This window comes from Salmo salar, chromosome ssa08 (assembly GCF_905237065.1).
Source record: "Salmo salar chromosome ssa08, Ssal_v3.1, whole genome shotgun sequence".
Lineage (NCBI taxonomy): Eukaryota > Metazoa > Chordata > Actinopteri > Salmoniformes > Salmonidae > Salmo > Salmo salar.
Window position 1 is genome coordinate 19,436,916 of NC_059449.1, and position 20,379 is coordinate 19,457,294.

At 43.4% G+C, this 20,379-nt stretch overlaps 1 protein-coding gene and 1 long non-coding RNA gene across 6 annotated transcripts in view; one reads left to right on the forward strand and one right to left on the reverse strand.

The window, feature by feature from the left end:
* The window catches only part of LOC106610380 (zinc finger protein 773), a 52,749-nt gene that overhangs the window by 16,177 nt on the left and 16,193 nt on the right, over window positions 1-20,379 (reverse strand). The window contains exons 1-3 of one of the 5 annotated variants that reach the window (XM_045722941.1): window positions 10,772-11,268; window positions 9,104-9,240; window positions 8,502-8,711 (exon numbers count right to left, since the gene is read on the reverse strand). In XM_045722941.1, the coding sequence (XP_045578897.1) occupies window positions 8,502-8,711; window positions 9,104-9,240; window positions 10,772-11,066 (642 nt within the window). In that variant the 5' untranslated portion in view covers window positions 11,067-11,268. The other 4 variants (XM_014209715.2, XM_045722942.1, XM_045722945.1 and 1 more) reach the window with 4 other exon arrangements.
* LOC123744208 (uncharacterized) lies at window positions 2,198-3,094 on the forward strand. Its single transcript, XR_006770804.1, has 2 exons — window positions 2,198-2,734; window positions 3,020-3,094. It is a non-coding gene; the product is annotated as an uncharacterized lncRNA (long non-coding RNA).

Consider the following 20,379-nt stretch of genomic DNA (forward strand, 5'->3'; position numbering starts at 1 on the left):
TACATTATCTAGATAAGTTTATTTTCCCTTAGGAAGTCAGCTGTGGTTGTATTTAGTGGAAGAGATTTAACACAACAAGACTGTGGAATTAATATAATAGTAATATTATATTTTGTTGATAAAACAGGTTAATAATGGTAGACTTAAGCCAACAGGACAGGAATATATGACATCTGTAGGGAATCCAGGATTATTGAGGGTATCGAGATAAATGTAAGTAGCTATGTAATAAGACCATGAGACATTTAGTACTCCCCTGCACTGCTGAGACCTTGATGGGTTGGAAGTAGAAGGAGGAGAGCATAAACAAGGAAGAGAAGATAAAAGTAACATAGAAGAATTAGATAACGGTTAGTGAGTGGAGACCAGCATAGTTAAATTATAAACAGGTGAGGACAGAAATAACACTGGAGAGACAGAAAAGACATAAGAATAGAAGATGTTAGGTTCATTTAGTTAGGATATTAATACATGGAGAGACTATCGGCTCCATAGGCATGTATTATAGTTATGATTTTAAGTTATGTTTGGTAAAATTCGCTAGGAAAATATATGATAATTTAGTTGAAAGAAGTTGTTCAATCTTAAAGAAGATAGGACACTTGATAGAGAAATGCACAGGGTAGCTAAGGATGAATGCCCCAGGGAGAATTGTACATGTGGTATATGAAAGGGGGCAATCCTACAAGAGAAGGGCTGACATAAGGATAATTTACTAACCTTACAAAAGACATTGTTAAGAAATGCAGCAAAATTGATACATGGCTTGAGCCATGTATAAATAGGGGGAGTATGGTAGAGCAGGCGATAGAACAGGATAGGATGCTACTAGAACAAAAACATTTTTTGTAGAATGTCCATTCCAACATTTGGAAATGGACTTATTGAACTATTCCGAATTGAGGGGAAGAAGGGGTGTTTAACAATAACAGATAAGTATAGCAAATGGGTAGAAGTGTTCCCAACTTACTTGGTGGACGTGATTATGGTAGCTAGAATATTAGGACAAGATATAATCCCTAGTGTTGATACTGGGATCTATCTCTTTAAATGATGGATGACAGTTTAGCTAATCAGGTAGAGCCTATAGAATGCCAGAGTTAGGGAGAATAGAGATACCAGAACAGGTAGACATAGAAGTTAAAGATATACTAGCAGAGCACATGAGAAGACTGTTTGTTAACCAAACCCGTATGTCCAAGATTTTGTGTTCAACAGGTGAATTACAGGAGAAGGTGATTCACTCAATCCAACCAGGAGACTGGGTGTGGATCCAGTCCCTGAGGAGAAAAGACGGGAAGCAGTCCCGTGGGGAAGGCCCATACCAGGTGCTGTTAAACCATTGCCTTTGCCATTAGAAAAGCTGAGAGAGTCACTTGGGTCCACGTTACCCACTGCAAGGAGGTATGTACACATATGACCACTGATGATCACACACAGAGTTAGGAGAAGAACCGAGAACCAATAAGGTCCTGGGGTTACCTCCTTAACGAAGATTCCCTATCCCGACCGTTCATCACTGTGTGTGCTCCTAGAGGTGTGAGTATGGGGTGGTACCAAGCAGAGAGACTAAGGGCAGGAGAGGGTTGACGGTTTTTGGGAAGAGTAGAAACTCTGAGCTGCATCATAGTCTAATCTTTCTGATATATTCAGATCCACCACCTACTGGTACTAAACATAGGTTACCGTTGTCATGGAGAAGAAGTAAAAGATAAACTATATAATACACTGATGAGTGACGTACAGAATAAGGAATCAAAGAAGATCAAGATGTAGAATTTAAGGTAAACAAACAATTTCCTGGGGAAGCAGACAACTGTACAGGAATATGGATTGGCCAGATTGAAGTACTCAGCCAACCCACCTCGGTTCACCTAAATTCCGGATGAATACCAGTGTTATAGATACAAAAATGGCACCGAGAATTAAGATGATTTTAATGGCTGGAAAGGTAATTGTTAATATGACTGACTTAGGTTTGAAAGCACAGGAGAAAATGTGTAACCTCATAGCACCTATAACTGATGAAGGGTGGGCTAGTACCAGCAAAGGACGATACGACAGAAATTACCACAAAGGGTGGTTAGGAATTGCGCCCTGGGGTTATTGGTCTAACCAGTTCGAGTTAGTCATCAGAGGCCAGTTATAGGAGGCTAAAGTAGGCACAGGAGGAGTTTTGACCAGGATGGGAGTAGCTTTACAAGATGGATGCTATTGGCATCCTCAGGGAAGTTCCAGATGAATACAAAGCTATGAATCAAATATGTGAAGGCTTTAACACTACATTATTTTGGTAGTTGACAATAAATAATAATGTGGGTTGAATTAATGACATATTTTAATCAACAGAGATTCATGAATGAAACAGGGGATGCAGTAAAGAGGTTCTCTGACCAATTATCCGCCACCTCCCTCATGACCTGGTAAAATAGACTGACTCTCGATAGGTTACGGGCAAAGAGGATGGTGTAGGTAGAATGATTAGGTTCATTGCTGTACGTACATTTTTGATAACACAGATCATGTTTGGGAAATGGAAAAGTGTTGCAAGAACTGTATTATGGGCTGCTTTCACCTGTATGAGTGTGATTGGGTTGTGTGGTTGTTGTTTGGTCCCGTGTGCAAGAGGTTTAATCACCAGAACTCTAGAGAGATGATAACGGAGCAGATGGTGAGCTACGGACCGAGTCAAAGTTCAGATCAATGAGATGACAAGTACCTACCGCCGAGCAAGGTGGAGGATTCATTCAAATATGAGGAGCACATGTTAGATGAGACCATCTATTGGGATGCATGAATTAGTTTGAATTTGTGTGAAATTTCTGAATCCAATCAAAATAGATGTGTTATAATGTATGTGAAATATCTAGCAAAACGGATGGATTGTAATGGAAATGATATGATTTTAATCCCTATTGAGACTTGACAAGTTATCTGCTGAGGTGAGACGTGAAGAGGGGGACTCACAAAATTTGTCTCTGACTTCCGTTTGTTTGTTTTCACTCCCGCTGTGCCGCAGATTGTTCTTTTTTGTCACGTCTTGCAGACGTGAAGAGGGGGATTTGTAATAAAGATAATCTAACGTTTTACCTAATGATATATAAGGAGGGCATTTGCACAACATGTTTCACAACAGCACACAACAAAATTCCAGAGACATATTGAGCGACCAACTGATACCAATCACGACCACACCCAGAGACAGATGGCTGACTTAAGCCCTAGCCACACGAACTGACCACTGGTGTAAAGAACAACATTCCATGAATATCGCAAGCACCCAGACACGAATTACCAGAAATACACACACACACACACACACTTAGGGGTGCTGGACTCCGAGGACAAAGGACACTGCCAAGGGCCAATGGGAAGTCGACACCACCTGGAGAGTGGACCGTCCCTCCACTCATCGACCAGTCAGGAGAGCGGACCTACTAGACTCAACGTCAACACACTGTTATTTCATTGTATAAATTGGATGTACACTATGTTTCGGGGCTCTCTTCTGCTAGTTCCCTATGAGCTAAACGAAGGAGTCCGTGCACGCTTTGCCAAATATCTTTGTCTCATAATAAACTGCCTTACTATAAACTGAATCACCCGGTCCAGCGTCTTGACTTGTCTCCTTCTCAAATAACTAATCATCAACAGCGGCAGAATAAGATACCGGGTAGGGAGTGGTCTATTTCATAGCGTTTTTCACTCATCACATTTATTCCGAAAAATGTCTGTCCTCACATTTTTTTACATTTTTACATTTAAGTCATTTAGCAGACGCTCTTATCCAGAGCGACTTTTTTTTGTTGTACTGGCCCCCCGTGGGAATCGAACCCACAACCCTGGCGTTGCACACACCATGCTCTACCAACTGAGCCACATGTCTGTTTGCCTATGGACAAACATTAAGAATAAGCTACGTGGTGAGTTGATGCCTATTCGGCAGCTAGTTAGCTAGGTTTGTATGCGTTGCTACTTTGTATGCGTTGTTGGTTGGCAACCTTTTACTTTACGTTTTTTTGGAACAGATTCCTGTTGGAACGTTCCACCTCTTCAAGCCTATCAACTCCCAAGATTAGGCTGGTGTAACCGATGTGAAATGGCTAGCTAGTTAGCCGGGTGCACGCTAATAGCGTTTCAAACGTCACTCGCTCTGAGACTTGGAGTAGTTGTTTCCCTTCCTCTGCATGGATAACGCTGCTTCGAGGGTGGCTGTTGTCGATGTGTTCCTGGTTTGAGCCCAGGTAGGAGCGAGGAGAGGGACGGAAGCTATACTGTTACATTGGCAATACTAAAGTGCTTATAAGAACATCCAATAGTCAAAGGTATATGAAATACAAATGGTATAGAGAGAAATAGTCCTATAATAACTACAACCTAAAACTTCTTACCTGGAAATATTGAAGACTCATGTTAAAAGGAACCACTAGCTTTCAAATGCTCCCATGTTCTGAGCAAGGCACTTAAACATTAGCTTTCTTACATGGCACATATTGCACTTTTACTTTCTTCTCCAACACTTTGTTTTGCATTATTTAAACCAAATTGAACATGTTTCATTATTTATTTGAGGCTAAATTGATTTTATTGATGCATTATAATAAGTTAAAATAAGTGTTCATTCAGTATTGTTGTAATTGTCATAAAAAATAATAACAAATCGGCCGATTAATCGGTATCGTTTTTTTTTTGGTCCTCCAATAATTGGTATCGGCGTTGAAAAATCATAATCGGTCGACCTCTAGATAAGAGCGTCTGCTAAATTACTAAAATGTAACAAATGTTTAAAAAAATGCAACATGCATGAGACTAAGGCAAACATATGACAATGTTCAAACAAACTAGCGATTTTTCAACGGCGATGCCGATTATTGGAGGACCAAAAACAGCCGATACCGATTAATCGTACGATTTATATATATATTTATATATCGCGAATTTTATTTATGTATTATATTAAGTTAAAATAAAAGTGTTCATTCAGTATTGTTGTAATTGTCATTATTACACATATATATAAATACTGCTCAAAAAAATAAAGGGAACACTGAAACAACACATCCTAGATCTGAATGAAAGAAATAATCTTATTAAATACTTTTTTCTTTACGTAGTTGAATGTGCTGACAACAAAATCACACAAAAATAATCAATGGAAATCCAATTTATCAACCCATGGAGGTCTGGATTTGGAGTCACACACAAAATTAAAACAAGTCAAAATGAGGCTCAGTAGTGTGTGTGGCCTCCACGTGCCTGTATGACCTCCCTACAACGCCTGGGCATGCTCCTGATGAGGTGGCGGATGGTCTCCTGAGGGATCTCCTCCCAGACCTGGACTAAAGCATCCGCCAACTCCTGGACAGTCTGTGGTGCAACGTGGCGTTGGTGGATGGAGCGAGACATGATGTCCCAGATGTGCTCAATTGGATTCAGGTCTGGGGAACGGGCGGGCCAGTCCATAGCATCAATGCCTTCCTCTTGCAGGAACTGCTGACACACTCCAGCCACATGAGGTCTAGCATTGTCTTGCATTAGGAGGAACCCAGGGCCAACCGCACCAGCATATGGTCTCACAAGGGGTCTGAGGATCTCATCTCGGTACCTAATGGCAGTCAGGCTACCTCTGGCGAGCACATGCAGGGCTGTGCGGCCCCCCCAAAGAAATGCCACCCCACACCATGACTGACCCACCGCCAAACCGGTCATGCTGGAGGATGTTGCAGGCAGCAGAACGTTCTCCACGGCGTCTCCAGACTCTGTCACGTCTGTCACATGTGCTCAGTGTGAACCTGCTTTCATCTGTGAAGAGTGCTTCTCCTGCTCCTCCTTGCACAAAGGCGGAGGTAACGGTCCTGCTGCTGGGTTGTTGCCCTCCTACGGCCTCCTCCACGTCTCCTGATGTACTGGCCTGTCTCCTGGTAGCGCCTCCATGCTCTGGACACTACGCTGACAGACACAGCAAACCTTCTTGCCACAGCTCGCATTGATATGCCATCCTGGATGAGCTGCACTACCTGAGCCACTTGTGTGGGTTGTAGACTCCGTCTCATGCTACCACTAGAGTGAAAGCACCGCCAGCATTCAAAAGTGACCAAAACATCCGCCAGGAAGCATAGGAACTGAGAAGTGGTCTGTGGTCACCACCTGCAGAACCACTCCTTTATTGGGGGTGTCTTGCTAATTGCCTATAATTTCCACCTGTTGTCTATTCCATTTGCACAACAGCATGTGCAATTTATTGTCAGTCAGTGTTGCTTCCTAAGTGGACAGTTTGATTTCACAGAAGTGTGATTGACTTGGAGTTACATTGTGTTGTTTAAGTGTTCCCTTTATTTTTTTGAGCAGTATATATATATATATATATATTATGACGTGGAATATATACAGGAATTATGACGTGTCGACTATTTCTCTCTATACCATTTGTATTTCATATACCTTTGACTACTGGATATTCTAATAGGCACTTTACTATTGCCACCCTAATCTCAGGAGTTGATAGGCTTGAAGCCATAAACAGCGCTGTGAATCAAACATTGCTAAGAGCTGCTGGCAAACGCAGTAAAGTTTGAATGAATGCTTACGAGCCTGCTGCTGCCTACCACCGCTCAGTCAGACTGCTCTATCAAATATCAAATCATAGACTTAATTACAATATAATAAACACAGAAATACGAGCCTTTAGGTCATTAATATGGTCAAATCCGGAAACTATAATTTAGAAAACAAAACGTTTATTCTTTCAGTGAAATACTGAACCGTTCTGTATTTTATTGAATGGGTGGCAACCCTAAGTCTAAATATTGCTGTTACATAAGCTTCAATGTTATGTCATAATTATATACAATTCTGGCAGATTAGTTTGCGACAAGCCAGGTGGCCCAAACTGTTGCATATACCCTGACAATTTCCCTAGTTAATATTGCCTGCTAACATACATTTATTTGAACTAAATATGCAGGTTTAAAAAAACATTGTGTGTATTGATTTTAAGAAAGGCATTGATGTTTATGGTTAGGTACATTCGTGCAACAATTGTGCTTTTTTCGCGAATGCGCTTTTGTTAAATCATCCCCCGTTTGGCGAAGTTGGCTGTAATTTGATGATAAATTAACAGGCACGGCATTGATTAAATGCAACGCAGGACAAGCTAGTTAACCTAGTAATATCATCAACCATGTGTAGTTAACTAGTGATTATGTTAAGATTGATTGTTTTTTATAAGTTAAGTTTAATGCTAGCTAGCAACTTACCTTAGCTCCTTGCTGCACTCGCGTAACAGGTGATCAGCCTACCACGCAGTTTCCTCGTGGAATGCACTGCAATCGTTGTCCGAAAATGCCGATTACCGATTGTTATGAAAACATGAAATCGGCCCCAATTAATCGGCCATGCCGATTAATCGGTCTACCTCTAGTTTGAACTCATGATATTGCTATAACATCTTTTCTCAATTGGAATCTCTTGATTCTGTGTCACTTCTCAATAATGAAGCTTCTGATGTCTTTTCAGATTGCTGGAGTGGGAGAACCTGCGGCCGCACTGTGCACAAATGAAGGGCTTCTCCCCTGTGTGGAAGTTGTGGTGCATTTGTAGCTGAATGGCGCACACAAAGCTCTTCTCACACAAGGTGCAGGCGAACCCCCTCCTCCTGGTGTGGAAAAAAGTGTGCTGCCGCAAGTCACTCTCATGGACAAACTGCTTATGGCAGTTTGGGCAACTGTACGGTTGTTCTACGGTGCATAGTCTACCGTGTGTGGTGAAATTACTCAAATGAGAGGAAATTGTGGTGCTTGGTCTAAAATGGCCAACAGGAAGTGAGGTAAGAGTTGGTTGTTGAACTCTTATTCCTGGTATTCAGAGTGTCTATGGAGGCTTGCCAATGAACACCAACTATCTTTGTTGGCCTCACCTGCATTTCCTGTGCCAAGATGCATGCCTGTATTTATCTCTGAGCGCCGGAAGCCGGGTGAAACCAATAGCGTGATGTCTCTCATCGATTCGGTGTGAATCATTGGTGAGTTTCTGTTAAACACTCCCACTTCCTGCTTATTTCCAGTTCCATTGTCCTGTGGTGTAGCAGCTGTACCCACCTGACCCCACTCAAAATCTCTATCTACCTGCTGCTCACTGGATACAGAGTCAATCACTATCACATGTTCTGATGAGGAATGGAATGACTTGGGGGAAAACCTGTGGCTTTCTAACCCTACACTTCTCATTTCTATGTCTGAGCTAGTCTGTGTTTCTGGGACCACTGGGCCACTCCCTAGGTCCATTACTTTAGTGTGAGCAGGAGAGGCACCATCATCAGTCGCTACTACCTCTCTCCACACCTGGTTTAAAGAATCTCTTAGGAGAGTGAGGTCCCCGTTCATGTCACACTTTGTGTCCAGACTCTGCCTCTCTGCTCTGGGTTCAAGTCCTGTAAACTGCTGTGGTCCCTGCTTCACATTCCCTGTTTCTGACTGGAGGAAGATGAGGTCAGATCCACTGACCTCCATAGCAGTGTGGATGCTGTTGTTGCCTTTGGGGCCACTGGACTGGACGGCAGGGTCCTCTGTGGTGGCTGCAGCCGGTTGGGTGGTTGGCTTTCTGCTGCCCTCCACTGTTCTGGCAGGGTGGCTGATCCTAGAGTCCTGGTCATCTGCTTCTCCCTCCACCTTGATGATCAGCAGGTCTGGTTCCCCTTCCTCTGTCTCTGCTGACTGCTGATGGGGTTAAGTGGGAGAGATGAGTGAGTGAGACAGAGCATACACTATCTACTGAATGGAGATATGGGCATGACATGGGATTTAGTGTAATTCATAGTAGTTGCCTTGTTGTTATTGTGTTATAACCAGTGGTGTAGTGGAGAGAAACTCCACCTTTTGTATTTTGTGTGAGCGTTTACAAACCGTTCGTGCAAAAATGCATTGAAAGTATAGAGAGTATTACTTTACTCACTGCAAACATCTCTGGTTATAATGTGCTGGTATATACACACACGTCTACACAGACATAACCTCATCCCCAGGCGGAAGGAAGTGTGTGGTGCGCGAGACTAAAACAGATATACGTCTGTGACAGTCTGAAATAGGCTGTTAAAATTGGAACTTACCTCATCACTTGTAGCATCCATATGCCTTGATGTAGAGACATCCTCTTGGTCCACGTCTATGGGCTGTCTGTCTCTTGGTATGCTGCTGTTCCCAAAACTCCTGTTGGAAAGTCTGGCTCTGCTTTGCCAAGTAGGTCCTGGAAATAATAAGGGAGGTTAACATTTTTTTTAATTATAACTACACTACATGGCCAAAAGAATGTGGACGCCTGCTCGTCAAAACTGTCATTAAAAATCATGTGCATTAATATAAAGTTGGTACCCCTTTGCTGCTATAACAGCCTCCACTCTTCTGGGAAGGCTTTCCACTAGATGTTGGAACATTGCTGCAGCGACTTACTTCCATTCAGCCACAAGAGCATTCGTGAAGTCGGGAACTGAAGGTGGGCGATTAGGCCTGGCTCGCAGTCGGCGTTCCAATTCATCCTAAAGGTGTTCGATGGGGTTGATGTCAGGGCTCTGTGCAGGCCAGTCAAGTTCTTCCACACCGATCTCATGCTGAAACAGGAAAGGGCCTTCCCAAAACTTTTGCCATAGAATTGGAAGCACATAATTGTCTAGAACATAATTGTATGCTGTAGTGTTAAGATTTCCCTTCACTGGAACTAAGGGGCCTCGCCTAAACCAGCCCCAGACCATTATTCCTCCTCCACCAAACTTTACAGTTGGCACTATGCATTGGGGCAGGTAGCGTTCTCCTGGCATCTGCCAAACCCAGATTCGTCCGTCGGACTGCCAGATGGTGAAGCGCGTTTCATCACTCCAGAGAACACGTTTCCTCTGCTTCAGAGTCTAATGACGGCGAGCTTAACACCATTCCAGCCGATGCTTGGTATTGCGCATGGTGATCTTAGGCTTGTGTGCGGCTGCTCGGGCCATGTAAACCCATTTCATGAAGCTCCCGACGAACAGTTATTGTGCTGATGTATCGTCCAGAAGCTGTTTGGAACTCAGCAGTGAGTGTTGCAACCGAGGACAGACAATTTTTTACACGCTATGCGCTTCAGCACACGGCAGTCCCGTTCTTTGAGCTTGTGTGGCCTACCACTTCGCGGCTGAGCAGTTGTTGCTCCTACACGTTTCCACTTCACAATAACAGCAACTACAGTTGACCGGTGCAGCTCTAGCAGTGCAGAAATTTGACAAACTGACTTGTTGCCAAGGTGGTATTCCTATGGAGGTGCCACATTGAAAGTCACCGAGCTCTTCAGTACGGGCCGTTCTACTACCAATATGTGTCTATGGAGATTGCATGGCTGTGTGCTCGACCTGTCAGCAACGGTGCCGAATCCAATAATATGAAGGAGTGTCCACATACGTTTATATATATAGTTTATGACAGCTTAATAAATTATCACTTTCCATATGCCCTCATCCATCAATGGTGTTTTTACAAAGAACAAGGCAAGCATAATACGTTCATGACGTCTGTAATGTGTATGTAGAGCTAGAAGGATCCTAGCTGTGTTGACAGTACAAAGTCAGCATGATACGTCATATATGGAATGTCAACAATACTGCTGGGCCCTAACTGTTCTGACATTACATAAATCATGGACGTATTATACTTGCTTTGAACTTTGTAAAACACAATTGATGGACGAGGTCAAATTGAAGATCCATGTAATTTAGCCTATGTGTACTGTCAAATTCACCATCATCACCAACCTGTCGTTACCGTCTCTCGATTGTTGTGTCTGTTTAGCAGGCGTATTCCATGGAAGCGGTTGTGGACGGACCCCTCTGAAAACTTTCTCTCAGCCCGAAACCTCGCAATTTGAAGTTCCATCAATTTCATATTCCTCCGGAGAAATTCGTTCTCCTTTTGGCTTTGGGAAATCTCCATGTGTACAACCGCATAGCCATCGTCAACAACTTTGCAGATTTCGGCGACAGCTGCGTTGGCTAGCACCTCCATGATTGAGGCTATCTGCGCCTGGAACTCGACCACGGAACCCGACATTGTCCCCGACGCTTTTGGTCCCTTTTCAATATGAAAACAGTTTTTGTGTTTTCTATATTATGATTCCCTACAGTTATCTAGCAATCTAGTAAAACAAATACAATCATATCAGAAGCTAAACATCGATAGATAGGCTTTTGAATGTAGCTAGCTTTCTTTTCCTCGTCACAGTAATGTAATCATATGCTGGGCTATAGAATTTAAAGTTTAACACTGCCACCTACTGTACAGGAGTGCTGCACGACAATCTTGTACCTATGAAAGAAATATGTCATTTCGGTAAACAACATTTCATTTTTATTTTTATTTTTTTAACTGTACTTTGGATCATCACTGCACCAATACAAATTCATAAGGATGTTTAAAATCTTCACCTGTAATATCTTATACATTATCAATCCACTCCGGACCAATCATCAAGCCAGCTTGACTGAAAACACAAGCCCCTACACGATAGGGCAGCGTTCCATGTGGAAACCTTCCAAACTGTTAACACATGGACCCAGTTTTTATATGAAAACCCCAGAAGTGTGGAGCTTTTCCCTTACAACCAGGGCCAGTTTTTCCACACAACGTGCCTACCATTACTCCAAGTGGAGATGTGTGAATTAGCCCCTAGATGCTGATCTTAGGTCAGTTTTAATTTTCTTTTCCACAACCAGTTAAGGTTAGGATTGGGAAAGAGGAAGCATTTCCTAGATCTGTACCTTGGAGAAACTTCACCCTGGAACACTCAAGACAGCCCAACGTCATGTGGCCTTCCGCCAGTGTGGACGAGAAGGTGCTTCTTTATGTGGGCGAAGCACTGGGCGAAGCACTTCCCGCAGTAGACACATTGAAACGGTTTCTCTCCGGTGTGCACCCTCTCATGCATCTTCAGCTGGTGGCTGTGGGAGGAGCCCTTGGAGCAGTGGCTGCACCGGAGCTGCCTCTTGGCTGACGTTAGCTGTTGCGGCTGCTTTTCTATACATTTCGATGAAGAAGTGGAGCCTGTTGAAATTTGGGAAGAGGGCTTGCTTCCCTCTTTAGGGAACCTGGTAGAGAGTAACCCTTGGGGATGAAAAAGCGGTTTCGGGTGGACAGTCCATTGAAATCTAGCAATTTGGACCTCGATCCTACAGTTCTCCCTTGCTCTGTGTTTTGACCGTCAGGGGGACACTTCTCCGTCTGTCCAGACTCTATTGCCCCTTTTTGATAGTAGATTTGGCCTGAAAAGAGGAGGGAGGAATTAAGTTGACGGGCAAGAGCTCTAAAAAACTCTCCAAACAAATACAGGTGTATTATAACTCAGCTATTACTAAATCAAATCAAATTGTATTGGTTACATGCTCCAAATACAACAGGTGTAGACCTTACAGTGAAATGCTTACTTAAGAGCCCATTCCCAACAGTGCAGTTAAAAAGACAAATATTTGCAAAATAAAAAAGTAAATAGTAACACAATTAGAACAATAACAAGGCTATATACAAGGAGTACCAGTACCGATTCAATGTTCCTGGGTTCGAGGTTGTTGAGGTAATACATTATAGTATGTACTTGTGGGTAGGGGTAAAAGTGACTAGGCTATATTATTGATCAAATGGATTGAATGAAGTTGTTTCTTTACTGACTCAACTCACGGACACAGAAAATCTGAAGCTTCTCTGTCCTCAAAACATTTAAAATGAATATTGGTCTGCAGTAATTCCCTGTACCTTTAATAGGAAAATGTCCATTCCTTCCAACTCTGATGGCTATTTAACAGTCTGATGGATTTGAGATAGAAGCTGTTTTTCGGTCTCTCGGTCGCAGCTTTGATGCACCTGTACTGACCTCGCCTTCTGGATGATAGAGGGGTGAACAGGCCGTGCCTCGGGTGGTTGATGCCCTTGATGATCTTTTTGGCCTTCCTGTGACATCAGGTGATGTAGGTGTCCTGGAGGGCAGGCAGTGTGCCCCTAGTGGTGCATTGGGCAGACCGCACCACCCTCTGGAAAGCCCTGCGGTTGCGGGCGATGCAGTACCAGGCGGTGATACAGCCTGAGAGGATGCTTTCTATTGTGCATCTGTAAAAGTTTGAGGGTTTTAGGTGCCAAGCCACATTTCTTCATCCTCTTTAGGTTTAAGAGGCGCTGTTGTGCCTTCTTCTACACTGTCTGTGTAAGTGGACCATTTCAGATCGTCAGTGATGTGTACTCCGAGAAACTTGAAGCTTTTCACCTCCACTGCGGTCCCGTTGATGTGGATAGGGGCGTGCTCCCTCTGCTGTCTCCTGAAGTCCATATTTTGTTGATGTTGAGGGAGAGGTTATTTTCCTGGCACCACTCCGCCAGGGCCCTCACCTCCTTCCTGTAGTCTGTCTCGTCATTGTTGGTAATCAGGCCTACTACTGTTGTGCCGTCTGCAAATTTGAAGATTGACCTTCGATGTGTCATGTGCCACGCAGTCATGGGTGAACAGGGAGTACAGAAGGGGGCTGTGCACACACCCCTGTGGGGCCTCTGTGTTGAGGATCAGCATAGTGGAGATGTTGTTTCCTACCTCAGGAAGTCCAGGTCCCAGTTGCACAGGGAATGGTGTTCAGGCCCAGGGCCCCGAGCTTAATGATGAGCTCGGAGGGTACTATGGTGTTGAAGGCTGAACTATATGTAACCGATGTGAAATGGCTCGATAGTTAGCAGGGTGGGCGCTAATAGTGTTTCAATCGGTGACGTCACTCGCTCTGAGACCTTGAAGTAGTTGTTCCCCTTGCTCTGCAAGGGCCGCGGCTTTTGTGGAGCGATGGGTAACGATGCTTCGAGGGTGGCTGTTGTCTATGTGTGCAGAGGGTCCCTGGTTCGAGCCCAGGTAGGGGCGAGGAGAGGGATGGAAGCTATACTGTTACATATAGTCAATGAACAACATAGGTATTCCTCTTGTCCGGATAGGGTCGTGTGCAGTGCGATGGCTATGGCGATTGCATTGTCTGTGGATCTATTGGGGCGGTATGCAAATTGAAGTGGGTCTAGGGTGTCAGGTAAGGTGGAGGTGATATGATCTAGCCTCTCAAAGCACTTCATGATGACAAAAGTGAGTACTATGGGGCGCTAGTCTTTTAGTTCAGGAAGTCATTTAGTAAGTCACTCTGGATAAGAGCGTCTGCTAAGAGTAAAATGTAAATGTTCAATTGGGTTGAGATCTGGTAACAGAGGGCCATGGCATAAAGGTTACATCGTTTTCATGCTCATCAAACCATTCAGTGACCAATGGTAGCCAAAATAATGGCATTCCCAGCCTTTTTATGCATGACCCTAAGCATGATGGGATTTTAATTGCTTCATTGATTCAGGAATCACACCTGTGTGGAAGCACCTGCTTTCAAAACACTTTGTATCCCTCATTTTGTATCCCTCACTCCCTCATTTATCCCTCGGTGTTTCTATTATTTTGGCAGTTACCTGTATATATAGGGTCAATATCCACTCAGTGTCCAACTAGAACCAGGTCGGACCCCCTTTGCCACCACAACATCCTAAATTCTTCGGGACAAGAAAACGTTGCTCAATTGGTATTGAGGGACCTAACACGTGCCTGGAAAATATTCCCCACACCCTTACACGACCAGCCTGTGCCGTTGACACTAGGCATGATGGGGCCATGGCCTCATGGTGTTTACACCAAATCCTGACTCTTCCATTAGCACGAAGCAGCAGGAACCAGGATTCGTCGACCAGGCAATGTTTTTCCGCTCCTCAATTGTCCAGTGTTGGTGATCGCGTGTCCACTGGAGCCGCTTCTTCTTGTTTTTAGGTGATAGGAGTGGAATCCGGTGTGGTCGTCTGCTGCAATAGCCCATCCGTTACAAGGACAGACGAGTTGTGGGTTTCGAGATGCCGTTCTGTGCCATTATTTGCCCGTTTGTGGCCCACCCGTTAGCTTGCACGATTCTTTACATTTTTCTTCGACCTCTCAGGCAACACACTATCACACATATTGTACACTGCTGCTACTCAGTTTATTACCCATACCGACTGCCTCGTCGCTTTTACCTCTACCTCATACCCCCGCACATTGACTCGGTCGCGGTACTCTGATTGTACTCCTTGTTTATAGCCTCGTTATTGTCATTTTATTGAGTTACAATTTACAATTTTTATTTGGTAAACTTTTATTACTTTAAAACTGTATTGTTGGGAAAGGGATCGTATTTCACGGTAAAGTCTACAACTGTTGTATTCGGAGCATGTGAAAAATACAATTTGATTTGAATATACAGTATACACTGAACAAAAATAAACACAACATGCAACAATTTCAAAGATTTCACTGAGTTACAGTTCATATAATGAAATCAGTAAATTAAAAACAATTCATTAGGCCCTAATCTATGGATATGCATCTGCTGGTTACAGATACTGTACCTTAAAAAAAAACAGAGGCGTGGATGAGAAAACCAGGCAGTATCTGGTGTGACATCTCCTTCACATAGAGTTGATCAGGCTGTTGATTGTGGCCTGTGGAATGTTGTCCCACTCTTCAATGGCTGTGCTTCGTTTCTGGACATTGGAGGGAACAGGAACACGCTGTGGTACATGTCGATCCATCCCAAACATGCTTGTGAGTATGCAGGCTATGGAAGAACAGACATTTTCAGCTTTCAGGAATTGTATACAGATCCTTGTGACATGGGGCCGTGGATTATCATGCTGAAAGACGAGGTGATGGAGGTTCTCAGGATCTCGTCACGGTATCTCTGTGCATTCAAATTGCCATCGAAAAAAATGCAATTGTGTAATGATCATGCTGTTTAATCAGCTTCTTGATATGCCACATCTGTCAGGTAGATGGATTATCTTGACAAAAGAGAAATGCTAATTAACAGGGATGTAAACATTTGTGCACAACATTTGACCGCTGGCTACGTCCCTTCCGTCTTCAAGAGAGCGAGAGTTGCACCCCTTCTCAAAAAACCTACACTCGATCACTCTGATGTCAACAACTACAGACCAGTATCCCTTCTTTCTTTTCTCTCCAAAACTCTTCAGCGTGCCGTCCTTGGCCAGCTCGATCCTGTAGGTTCATGCTCTACAACATTCGCAGAGTACGACCCTGCCTTACACAGGAAGCGGCACAGGTCCTAATCCAGGCACTTGTCATCTCCCGCCTGGATTACTGCAACTCGCTGCTGGCGAGGCTCCCTGCCTGTGCCATTAAACCCCTACAACTCATCCAGAACGCCGCAGCCCGTCTGGTGTTCAACCTTCCCAAGTTCTCTCACGTCACCCCGATCCTCCGCACACTCCACTGGCTTCCAGCTGAAGCTCGCATCTGCTACAAGACCATGGTGCTTGCCTACGGAACTGTGAGGGGAACGGCACCTCCGTACCTTCAGGCTCTGATCAGTCCCTACACCCAAAGAAGGGCACTGCGTTCATCCACCTCTGGCCTGCTCGCCTCCCTACCTCTGCGGAAGCACAGTTCCCGTTCAGCCCAGTCAAAACTGTTCGCTGCTCTTGCACCCCAATGGTGGGACAAGCTCCCTCACGACGCCAGGACAGCGGAGTCAATCACCACCTTCCGGAGACACCTGAAACCCCACCTCTTTAAGGAATACCTGGGATAGGATAAAGTAATCCTTCTAACCCCCCCCCCTCCCCCCCAAAAAGATATAGATGTACTATTGTAAAGTGGTTGTTCCACTGGATATCATAAGGTGAATGCACCAATTTGTAAGTCGCTCTGGATAAGAGCGTCTGCTAAATGACAAATGTAAATGTACATTTGAGAGAGAAGCTTTTTGGGCATATGGAACATTTCTGGGATCTTTTATTTCAGTTCATGAAACATGGGACCAATACTTTACATGTTGCCTTTTTTTTGTTCAGTATATTTAGGGTCAATGTGAGAATATTATTTATTGATCGAATTATAGGAATTGATCAACAAAAAATGCAGGGGGTCTGCAAAAAAAAAAATAATAATTATATATACATGTAAAAAGTGGAGAAAAGTGTATTTACAATGTTTGAATATCATTAGCAAAAACAGAAGAAAACATTTTGAATTAGAAAATATATTTTATTTCTAAAGATGTCAACACATTTCCTAATATTCAGCAAATTACACTCACTGGAGCCAATTACAATGGCGTGTCTAACATAGGCTTTGAAAAAGCACCTGCGAATAGGCTACCAGTGTGGCAAGTGCCACTGACTGCTAGTAAGTTCTTTACTTGAACATACATTTTTGCCAACACATGGCTAACCTTTGTTTAAAAATCAGCTAAATAGCTGCGCTTAGCGAAAATGTGTTTGGAGTTAACTTTCTAGCCAGTAGGCCATGTTAGAGTTTAAACTTCTTCCAATTATAAAATGTGGGTAGGTCAAAAATACTGAATCTACAAAATCTATTCATAAAAAATAAAAAAAGTTTATTACTTCTCCTTGCCATTATCATTCACCTGAAGATATGACAAGATGTGATTTTTTGGGCTAACATATGATCGTGGCCTGGGAGGGGGTCCCAGGGCAAGAAGAAAAGGTTGAAGTGTATGCAGATAATGTAAATATGAACCACGTTGTGTATTATAAAAACATATGAGACCTGGGCTAACGTCCTGAAGACATACAGTGGATTGCGAAAGGATTCAAACCCCTTCACTTTTTCCACATTTTGTTACGTTACAGCCTTACTCTAAAACGGATTACAATCTTTTTCTCATCAATCTACAAACAAAACTCCATAATGACAAAGACATTTTTTACAAATGTATAAAAATAAAGCGTAAATACCTTATTTACATACAGACCCAGTCAAAAGTTTGGACACACCTACTCATTCCCGAGGGGGAATCCTGAGTTGCGCAGCGGTCTAAGGCACTGCATCTCAGTGCTAGACGCGTCATTACAGACCCTGGTTTGATTCCTGGCTGTATCACAACCGGATGTGATTGGGAGTCCTACAGTGCGGCGCACAATTAGCCCAGCGTCGTCCGGGTTAGGGTTTGGGGTAGGCCGTCAATGTAAATAAGAATTTGTTCTTAACTGACTTGCCTAGTTAAATAAATAAATAAACTAAATTACAGGGGTTTTCTTTATTTGTTCTATTTTCTACATTGTAAAATAATAGTGAAGACATCAAAACTATGAAATAACACATATGGAATCATGTAGTAACCAAAAAAAAAAGTGTTAAACAAATCAAAATATATTTTATATTTGAGATTCTTCAAAGTAGCCACCCTTTGCACATGCTTGACATTCTCTCAACCAGCTTCATGAGGTAGTCACCTGGCATGCATTTAAATTAACAGGTGTGTTTTGTTAAATTATTTTGTGGAATTTCTTTCCTTCTTAATGCGTTTGAGCCAATCACTTGTGTAGTGACAAGGTAGAGGTGGTATACAGAAGATAGCCCTATTTGGTAAAAGGCCGAGTCCGTATTATGGCAAGAACAGCTCAAATAAGCAAAGAGAAACGACAGTCCATCATTACTTTAACAGATGGCCATTCAATTCGGAAAATTTCTAAAACTTTAAAAGTTTCTTCAAGTGCAGTGGAAAAACCATCAAGCGCTATGATGAAACTGTCTCTCATGAGGACCGCCACAGGAAAAGAAGACCTGGAGTTACCTCTGCTGCAGAGGATAAGTTCATTAGAGTTACCAGCCTCAGAAATTGCAGCCCAAAGAAACGCTTCACAGAATTCAAGTAACAGACATCTCAACATCAACTGTTCAGAGGAGACTGTGTGAATCAGGCCTTCATGGTCAAATTGCTGCAAAGAAACCACTACTAAAGGACACTAAGAAGAATAAGAGACTTGCTTGGACCGAGAAACATGAGCAATGGACATTAGACCGGTGGAAATCTGTCCAAATTTTATTATCTCCACATGTGTGGTTACCACCGTGAAGCATGGAGGAGGAGGTGTGATGGTGCTTTGCTGGTGACACGGTCTGATTTATTTGGAATTCAAGGCACACTTAATCAGCATGGCTACCACAGCATTCTGCAGCGATACGCCATCCCATCTGGCTTGCACTTAGTGGGACTATCATTTGACCATGGAGAGTGATGGAGTGCTGCATGAGATGACCTGGCCCCCACAATCACCCGACCTCAACCCAATTAAGATGGTTTGGGATGAGTTGGACTGCAGAGTGAAGGGAAAGCAGCCAACAAGTGCTAAGCATATGTGGGAACTCCAAGACTGTTGAAAAAGCATTCCAGGTGAAGCTGTTTGAGAGAATGCCAAGTGGTGGCTACTTTGAAGAATCTCAAATATAAAATATATTTTGATTTGTTTAACACTTTGTTTTGGTTACTACATGATTCCATATGTGTTATTTAATAGTTTGTTTTCACTATTATTCTACAATGTAGAAAATTGTAAAAAAAATTAAGAAAAACCCTTGAATGAGTAGGTGTGTCCAAACTTTTGACTGGTACTGTAAGTATTCAGACCCTTTGCTATGAGACTCGAAATTGAGCTCAGGTGCATCCTGTTTCCATTGATCATCCTTGAGATGTTTCTACAACTTGATTGGAGTCCACCTGTGGTAAATTCAATTGCTTGGACATGATTTGGAAAGGCATACACCTGTCTATATAAAAGGTCACACAGTTGACAGTGAATGTCAGAGCAAAAACCAAGCCATAAGGTCGAAGGAATTGTCCGTAGACCTCCGAGAAAAGTTTGTGTTGAGGCACAGATCTGGGGAAGGCTACCAAAACATTTCTGCAGCATTGAAGGTCCCCAAGAACACAGTGGCCTCCATCATTCTTAAATGGAAGAACCAAGATTCTTCCTAGAGCTGGCCGCCCCATGCCAAACTGAGCAATCAGGAGAGAAGGGCCTTTGTCAGTGAGGGGACCAAGAACCCGATGGTCACTCTGAAAGAGCTCCAGACTTCCTTGGTGGAGATGGGAGAACTTTCCAGAAGGACAACCATCTCTGCAGCACTCCACCAATCAGGCTTTTATAGTAGTGGCCAGACGGAAGCCACTCCTCAGTAAAAGGCACATGACAGCCCGCTTGGATTTTGCCAAAAGGCAACTAATGAACTCTCAGACCATGAGAAACAAGTTTCTCTGGTCTGATGAAACCAACATTGAACTCATTGGACTGAATGCCAAGCGTCCCATCTGGAGGAAACCAGGCAACGCACATCACTTTGGTGAAGCATGGTGGTGGCAGCATCATGCTGTGGGGATGTTTTTCAGTGGCAGTGACTGGGAGACTAGTCAGGATTGAGGGAAAGATTAACGGAGCGAAGTACAGAGATCCTTGATGACAACCTGCTACAGAGCGCTCAGGACATGACTGGGGCGAAGGTTCACCTTCCAACAGGACA